At 62.2% G+C, this 8,767-nt stretch overlaps 1 protein-coding gene across 2 annotated transcripts in view; it reads left to right on the top strand.

Moving 5' to 3' along the window:
* The first annotated feature begins 265 nt into the window (after positions 1-265).
* Positions 266-8,767, top strand: part of CHPF2 (chondroitin polymerizing factor 2) — a 40,992-nt gene continuing 32,490 nt past the window's right edge. The window contains exons 1-2 of one of the 2 annotated variants that reach the window (XM_085893431.1): positions 266-916; positions 4,474-4,774. In XM_085893431.1, the coding sequence (XP_085749557.1) occupies positions 423-916; positions 4,474-4,774 (795 nt within the window). In that variant the 5' untranslated portion in view covers positions 266-422. The remainder of the gene's footprint in view (positions 917-4,473; positions 4,775-8,767) is intronic. The other variant, XM_085893430.1, reaches the window with a different exon arrangement.

Genomic DNA, 8,767 nt, shown 5'->3' with positions numbered 1-8,767 from the left:
GGTTCATTTTAAAGGGGGGATGGGATGGGATGGTTGGTGGGGTTCATTTTAAAGGGGGATGGGATGGGATGGTTGGTGGGTTCGTTTTAAAGGGGGTGGGATGGGATGGTTGGTGCGCTTCGTTTTAAAGGGAGGGACGGGATGGGATGGTTGGTGGGGTTCATTTTAAAGGGGGGGATGGGATGGTTGGTGGGGTTCATTTTAAAGGGGGGGATGGGATGGGATGGTTGGTGGGTTCGTTTTAAAGGGGGGATGGGATGGTTGGTGGGCTTCGTTTTAAAGGGGGAGGGGTTTGCGTGTTCCTTGTTAAAGTGGAGGTTGGTGAAAGCCGAGATTTCAGTTTCCTTCAGTCCATTTTGATAAATCTTGTCGCCAGAGTTTTAAATACAATTCAAATTGACATCAATCTTACAAAAGGTAAAATGATCCCGGAGAACGGAAAAACAGATGAAGAAGAAGAAGAAGAAGAATCCCGATGGCGTAGTCGGTGTCAGAAGCGAACGGGCGAAGACTCGGATCGCAAGGCGACGTGTCCATCCGCCGCTTCACGACTCGGCGATCGACTCGTTGTCCTGCCAGACGTTGGAAAGCAGTGCGGGGTGCTCGCCATGAGGCTCCGCGCGGTGTTGACTCTTTGCCGCCCGCTCGCCCCGGTACTCGTGGGGATCTCTCTGGGGTTCACGCTCTCCCTGCTCGGTCTCAGCTGGGTGGACGAGGCGTGCGGGGGAATCGGCGCCGATTCGGACTCGGACGGCTTCCTTGAGCCCGTGGTCGACCGGCCGAGCACCACCGAGTCGGTTGGGAAAGCGGAGTCGGACAGACCAGGACGCGGAGGACATGATCGGGACGAGTACCAGCCGCGAATCGTGCCGTACCGGCGGCCCGTGGAGAAGTCCCGCTCAGGGAAGGTGTTCAGGTAAGAACCGGGCTTCGTGAGGACCCACCCGTTCAAGGACTCGGGTAAAACCTGCTCGTCACTCGACTGTGCTCGCGCTCTGGAGACTCGAAGGTTCATGAGTCCACTTTATCCGCCCGATCACTATCGGCGAGTTCCTCTCGGCAGATTCGTCACACGGAGTCCGAATATTTACCTCACGCGATGATCGCGGGTTTCAGCTCCTTCCGGACCGTTTCCATGGATACCACTTCCTGGCACGACAAAGCGGTCCACGTTGTGTACCGGTTCATGGGTGCCATCCGATGTGCTGACGCGATTGGACGAGCAAATTTAGATTTCATTGGTATCTTGTCGTTGGGAAAGCAATCTTTGAGTTTTTCAGTTTACAAATATTGAAGTCACCATGAGGGACCATTTCATTCACCTTTGGAACCACACTCCCTCCCACCGCACCTCACCCCCTCCCTCTACCCCAGATCACACCGTGAAGTTCCTGGGAGGTCCAAAGTACACACTGTCAGGTCAGGGTGGTTGTAGGTTGAGAGCACACACTAAGGGTGGTTGTAGGTTGAGAGCACACACTAAGGGTGGTTGTAGGTTGAGAGCACACACTAAGGGTGGTTGTAGGTTGAGAGCACACACTAAGGGTGGTTGTAGGTTGAGAGCACACACTAAGGGTGATTGTAGGTTGAGAGCACACACTAAGGGTGGTTGTAGGTTGAGAGCACACACTAAGGGTGATTGTAGGTTGAGAGCACACACTAAGGGTGATTGTAAGTTGAGAGCACACACTAAGGGTGGTTGTAGGTTGAGAGCACACACTAAGGGTGGTTGTAGGTTGAGAGCACACACTAAGGGTGGTTGTAGGTTGAGAGCACACACTAAGGGTGGTTGTAAGTTGAGAGCACACACTAAGGGTGGTTGTAAGTTGAGAGCACACACTAAGGGTGGTTGTAAGTTGAGAGCACACACTAAGGGTGGTTGTAAGTTGAGAGCACACACTAAGGGTGGTTGTAAGTTGAGAGCACACACTAAGGGTGATTGTAAGTTGAGAGCACACACTAAGGGTGGTTGTAGGTGGAGAGCACACACTAAGGGTGGTTGTAGGTTGAGAGCACACACTAAGGGTGGTTGTAAGTTGAGAGCACACACTAAGGGTGGTTGTAAGTTGAGAGCACACACTAAGGGTGGTTGTAGGTGGAGAGCACACACTAAGGGTGGTTGTAGGTGGAGAGCACACACTAAGGGTGGTTGTAGGTTGAGAGCACACACTAAGGGTGGTTGTAGGTGGAGAGCACACACTAAGGGTGGTTGTAGGTTGAGAGCACACACTAAGGGTGGTTGTACGTTGAGAGCACACACTAAGGGTGGTTGTAGGTTGAGAGCACACACTAAGGGTGGTTGTAGGTTGAGAGCACACACTAAGGGTGGTTGTAGGTTGAGAGCACACACTAAGGGTGGTTGTAAGTTGAGAGCACACACTAAGGGTGGTTGTAGGTTGAGAGCACACACTAAGGGTGGTTGTAGGTGGAGAGCACACACTAAGGGTGGTTGTAGGTTGAGAGCACACACGAAGGGTGGTTGTAGGTTGAGAGCACACACTAAGGGTGGTTGTACGTTGAGAGCACACACTAAGGGTGGTTGTAGGTTGAGAGCACACACTAAGGGTGGTTGTAGGTTGAGAGCACACACTAAGGGTGGTTGTAGGTTGAGAGCACACACTAAGGGTGGTTGTAAGTTGAGAGCACACACTAAGGGTGGTTGTAGGTGGAGAGCACACACTAAGGGTGGTTGTAGGTTGAGAGCACACACTAAGGGTGGTTGTAGGTTGAAAGCACACACTAAGGGTGGTTGTAGGTTGAGAGCACACACTAAGGGTGGTTGTAGGTGGAGAGCACACACTAAGGGTGGTTGTAGGTTGAGAGCACACACTAAGGGTGGTTGTAGGTGGAGAGCACACACTAAGGGTGGTTGTAGGTGGAGAGCACACACTAAGGGTGGTTGTAGGTTGAGAGCACACACTAAGGGTGGTTGTAGGTTGAGAGCACACACTAAGGGTGGTTGTAAGTTGAGAGCACACACTAAGGGTGGTTGTAGGTTGAGAGCACACACTAAGGGTGGTTGTAGGTTGAGAGCACACACTAAGGGTGGTTGTAAGTTGAGAGCACACACTAAGGGTGGTTGTAAGTTGAGAGCACACACTAAGGGTGGTTGTAGGTGGAGAGCACACACTAAGGGTGGTTGTAGGTTGAGAGCACACACTAAGGGTGGTTGTAGGTTGAGAGCACACACTAAGGGTGGTTGTAAGTTGAGAGCACACACTAAGGGTGGTTGTAAGTTGAGAGCACACACTAAGGGTGGTTGTAGGTTGAGAGCACACACTAAGGGTGGTTGTAGGTTGAGAGCACACACTAAGGGTGGTTGTAGGTTGAGAGCACACACTAAGGGTGGTTGTAGGTTGAGAGCACACACTAAGGGTGGTTATAGGTGGAGAGCACACACTAAGGGTGGTTGTAGGTTGAGAGCACACACTAAGGGTGGTTGTAGGTTGAGAGCACACACTAAGGGTGGTTGTAGGTGGAGAGCACACACTAAGGGTGGTTGTAGGTTGAGAGCACACACTAAGGGTGGTTGTAAGTTGAGAGCACACACTAAGGGTGGTTGTAGGTGGAGAGCACACACTAAGGGTGGTTGTAGGTTGAGAGCACACACTAAGGGTGGTTGTAGGTTGAGAGCACACACTAAGGGTGGTTGTAGGTTGAGAGCACACACTAAGGGTGGTTGTAGGTTGAGAGCACACACTAAGGGTGGTTGTAGGTTGAGAGCACACACTAAGGGTGGTTGTAGGTGGAGAGCACACACTAAGGGTGGTTGTAGGTTGAGAGCACACACTAAGGGTGGTTGTAGGTTGAGAGCACACACTAAGGGTGGTTGTAGGTTGAGAGCACACACTAAGGGTGGTTGTAGGTTGAGAGCACACACTAAGGGTGGTTGTAGGTTGAGAGCACACACTAAGGGTGGTTGTAGGTGGAGAGCACACACTAAGGGTGGTTGTAGGTTGAGAGCACACACTAAGGGTGGTTGTAGGTTGAGAGCACACACTAAGGGTGGTTGTAGGTGGAGAGCACACACTAAGGGTGGTTGTAGGTTGAGAGCACACACTAAGGGTGGTTGTAGGTTGAGAGCACACACTAAGGGTGGTTGTAGGTTGAGAGCACACACTAAGGGTGGTTGTAGGTGGAGAGCACACACTAAGGGTGGTTGTAAGTTGAGAGCACACACTAAGGGTGGTCGTAGGTTGAGAGCACACACTAAGGATGGTTGTGGGTTGAGAGCACACACGGATGGTGGTTGTAGGTTGAGAGCACACATTGTAAAGTTTGTTTGAGGTCCATAACACATAACAACACTAATTATTACCCATAATAGGTAAACAAACGTGCTGACTTCAGTGTTTGTGATGTGAAAGTGAATTTGTTTTGTTTGAGTAAAGTTAATAACTCGATTTTCTTACCAATAAATGGAAAACTCGGAACACCTTTTTCCTGGTCCCTTGCCTGCACTCCCACCCGCAGACCTCGTTACATCAGCTCGGAGCTCGGCTTGCGTGATCAGCTCCTGGTTTCGGTGCTTTCGTCCCGATCTTCGGTGGGAAGTCTGGCAGTAGCTATGAACCGCACCGTGGGCCACCACTTCGCCAAAGTGCTCTTTTTCACGGATTCACACGGGGCCAAATTCCCAGGTGGGATGACCCTCGTCACTCAGGTCGACGAGCGCCCCATCTGGAAGATGTTCCAAGCACTACATTACATACATGAGCACCATGCTGCCGAGTACGACTGGTTCTACTTCGTGCAGGATGACGCTTACATTCAGGTGTGTTGGAATCGTTGGCAACAACGAAGATTACTCGATTGTTGAAGGACTCGGTGTTGTGCACATGATAAAGATGTGAAACCAAATGGATACATGAATTTACTCGAACACATTTTGGGTTTCACGTTTAACGCAATTGTCAAACTAGGTTGTTTGTTTTTCTGCCCAAAATCCCGAATTGAGGACCATTCCAAAAAGTTTTTCGGAACTCGGAGAGAAACAGAGTGTGTGTGTGCTTTGTCAGGCTCAAGATGGATCACCAGTCGATTATATTGATGACAGAACATTTGAAGACAATTGACCAGGATTTGTAAATAACAAGAATGGCAAAAGGATATTTTGTAGGAAGTAGGGAGGTCGATGTCCCTTCAGATGTGATGTAAGTTGGGGCCCTTCAGTCGAGCCCAGCGTCTCGTGGGGCGCGGCCTGGGGTCGATCCCAGCGTCTCGTGGGGCGCGGCCTGGGGTCGAGCCCAGCGTCTCGTGGGGCGGGGCCTGGGGTCGAGCCCAGCGTCTCGTGGGGCGGGGCCTGGGGTCGAGCCCAGCGTCTCGTGGGGCGGGGCCTCGGGTCGAGCCCAGCGTGTCGTGGGGCGGGGCCTCGGGTCGAGCCCAGCGTGTCGTGGGGCGGGGCCTGGGGTCGAGCCAAGCGTGTCGTGGGGCGGGGCCTGGGGTCGAGCCCAGCGTGTCGTGGGGCGGGGCCTGGGGTCGAGCCCAGCGTGTCGTGGGGCGGGGCCTGGGGTCGAGCCCAGCGTGTCGTGGGGCGGGGCCTGGGGTCGAGCCCAGCGTGTCGTGGGGCGGGGCCTGGGGTCGAGCCCAGCGTGTCGTGGGGCGGGGCCTGGGGTCGAGCCCAGCGTGTCGTGGGGCGGGGCCTGGGGTCGAGCCCAGCGTGTCGTGGGGCGCGGCCTGGGGTCGAGCCCAGCGTGTCGTGGGGCGCGGCCTGGGGTCGAGCCCAGCGTGTCGTGGGGCGCGGCCTGGGGTCGAGCCCAGCGTGTCGTGGGGCGCGGCCTGGGGTCGAGCCCAGCGTGTCGTGGGCGCGGCCTGGGGTCGAGCCCAGCGTGTCGTGGGGCGCGGCCTGGGGTCGAGCCCAGCGTGTCGTGGGGCGCGGCCTGGGGTCGAGCCCAGCGTGTCGTGGGGCGCGGCCTGGGGTCGAGCCCAGCGTGTCGTGGGGCGCGGCCTGGGGTCGAGCCCAGCGTGTCGTGGGGCGCGGCCTGGGGTCGAGCCCAGCGTGTCGTGGGGCGCGGCCTGGGGTCGAGCCCAGCGTGTCGTGGGCGCGGCCTGGGGTCGAGCCCAGCGTGTCGTGGGGCGCGGCCTGGGGTCGAGCCCAGCGTGTCGTGGGGCGCGGCCTGGGGTCGAGCCCAGCGTGTCGTGGGGCGCGGCCTGGGGTCGAGCCCAGCGTGTCGTGGGGCGCGGCCTGGGGTCGAGCCCAGCGTGTCGTGGGGCGCGGCCTGGGGTCGAGCCCAGCGTGTCGTGGGGCGCGGCCTGGGGTCGAGCCCAGCGTGTCGTGGGGCGCGGCCTGGGGTCGAGCCCAGCGTGTCGTGGGGCGCGGCCTGGGGTCGAGCCCAGCGTGTCGTGGGGCGCGGCCTGGGGTCGAGCCCAGCGTGTCGTGGGGCGCGGCCTGGGGTCGAGCCCAGCGTGTCGTGGGGCGCGGCCTGGGGTCGAGCCCAGCGTGTCGTGGGGCGCGGCCTGGGGTCGAGCCCAGCGTGTCGTGGGGCGCGGCCTGGGGTCGAGCCCAGCGTGTCGTGGGCGCGGCCTGGGGTCGGAGCCCAGCGTGTCGTGGGGCGCGGCCTGGGGTCGAGCCCAGCGTGTCGTGGGGCGCGGCCTGGGGTCGAGCCCAGCGTGTCGTGGGGCGCGGCCTGGGGTCGAGCCCAGCGTGTCGTGGGGCGCGGCCTGGGGTCGAGCCCAGCGTGTCGTGGGGCGCGGCCTGGGGTCGAGCCCAGCGTGTCGTGGGGCGCGGCCTGGGGTCGAGCCCAGCGTGTCGTGGGGCGCGGCCTGGGGTCGAGCCCAGCGTGTCGTGGGGCGCGGCCTGGGGTCGAGCCCAGCGTGTCGTGGGGCGCGGCCTGGGGTCGAGCCCAGCGTGTCGTGGGGCGCGGCCTGGGGTCGAGCCCAGCGTGTCGTGGGGCGCGGCCTGGGGTCGAGCCCAGCGTGTCGTGGGGCGGGGCCTGGGGTCGAGCCCAGCGTCTCGTGGGGCGGGGCCTGGGGTCGATCCCAGCGTCTCGTGGGGCGGGGCCTGGGGTCGAGCCCAGCGTCTCGTGGGGCGGGGCCTGGGGTCGAGCCCAGCGGCTCGTGGGGCGCGGACTGGGGTCGAGCCCAGCGTCTCGTGGGGCGCGGACTGGGGTCGAGCCCAGCGTCTCGTGGGGCGCGGCCTGGGGTCGAGCCCAGCGTCTCGTGGGGCGCGGCCTGGGGTCGAGCCCAGCGTCTCGTGGGGCGCGGCCTGGGGTCGAGCCCAGCGTCTCGTGGGGCGCGGCCTGGGGTCGAGCCCAGCGTCTCGTGGGGCGCGGCCTGGGGTCGAGCCCAGCGTCTCGTGGGGCGCGGCCTGGGGTCGAGCCCAGCGTCTCGTGGGGCGCGGCCTGGGGTCGAGCCCAGCGTCTCGTGGGGCGCGGCCTGGGGTCGAGCCCAGCGTCTCGTGGGGCGCGGCCTGGGGTCGAGCCCAGCGTCTCGTGGGGCGCGGCCTGGGGTCGAGCCCAGCGTCTCGTGGGGCGCGGCCTGGGGTCGATCCCAGCGTCTCGTGGGGCGCGGCCTGGGGTCGAGCCCAGCGTCTCGTGGGGCGGGGCCTGGGGTCGAGCCCAGCGTCTCGTGGGGCGGGGCCTGGGGTCGAGCCCAGCGTCTCGTGGGGCGGGGCCTCGGGTCGAGCCCAGCGTGTCGTGGGGCGGGGCCTCGGGTCGAGCCCAGCGTGTCGTGGGGCGGGGCCTGGGGTCGAGCCCAGCGTGTCGTGGGGCGGGGCCTGGGGTCGAGCCCAGCGTGTCGTGGGGCGGGGCCTGGGGTCGAGCCCAGCGTGTCGTGGGGCGGGGCCTGGGGTCGAGCCCAGCGTGTCGTGGGGCGGGGCCTGGGGTCGAGCCCAGCGTGTCGTGGGGCGGGGCCTGGGGTCGAGCCCAGCGTGTCGTGGGGCGGGGCCTGGGGTCGAGCCCAGCGTGTCGTGGGGCGGGGCCTGGGGTCGAGCCCAGCGTGTCGTGGGGCGCGGCCTGGGGTCGAGCCCAGCGTGTCGTGGGGCGCGGCCTGGGGTCGAGCCCAGCGTGTCGTGGGGCGCGGCCTGGGGTCGAGCCCAGCGTGTCGTGGGGCGCGGCCTGGGGTCGAGCCCAGCGTGTCGTGGGGCGCGGCCTGGGGTCGAGCCCAGCGTGTCGTGGGGCGCGGCCTGGGGTCGAGCCCAGCGTGTCGTGGGGCGCGGCCTGGGGTCGAGCCCAGCGTGTCGTGGGGCGCGGCCTGGGGTCGAGCCCAGCGTGTCGTGGGGCGCGGCCTGGGGTCGAGCCCAGCGTGTCGTGGGGCGCGGCCTGGGGTCGAGCCCAGCGTGTCGTGGGGCGCGGCCTGGGGTCGAGCCCAGCGTGTCGTGGGCGCGGCCTGGGGTCGAGCCCAGCGTGTCGTGGGGCGCGGCCTGGGGTCGAGCCCAGCGTGTCGTGGGGCGCGGCCTGGGGTCGAGCCCAGCGTGTCGTGGGGCGCGGCCTGGGGTCGAGCCCAGCGTGTCGTGGGGCGCGGCCTGGGGTCGAGCCCAGCGTGTCGTGGGGCGCGGCCTGGGGTCGAGCCCAGCGTGTCGTGGGGCGCGGCCTGGGGTCGAGCCCAGCGTGTCGTGGGGCGCGGCCTGGGGTCGAGCCCAGCGTGTCGTGGGGCGCGGCCTGGGGTCGAGCCCAGCGTCTCGGGCGGGGCCTGGGGTCGAGCCCAGCGTCTCGTGGGGCGGGGCCTGGGGTCGAGCCCAGCGTCTCGTGGGGCGGGGCCTGGGGTCGAGCCCAGCGTCTCGTGGGGCGGGGCCTGGGGTCGAGCCCAGCGTGTCGTGGGGCGGGGCCTG

The sequence above is a fragment of the Eptatretus burgeri genome, chromosome 8 (genome assembly GCF_056783735.1).
Source record: "Eptatretus burgeri isolate ZD-2024b chromosome 8, Ebu_testis_v1, whole genome shotgun sequence".
Lineage (NCBI taxonomy): Eukaryota > Metazoa > Chordata > Myxini > Myxiniformes > Myxinidae > Eptatretus > Eptatretus burgeri.
The sequence above is the reverse complement of the archived record's forward strand: the minus strand, read 5'-3'. Positions and strand labels throughout refer to the sequence as shown.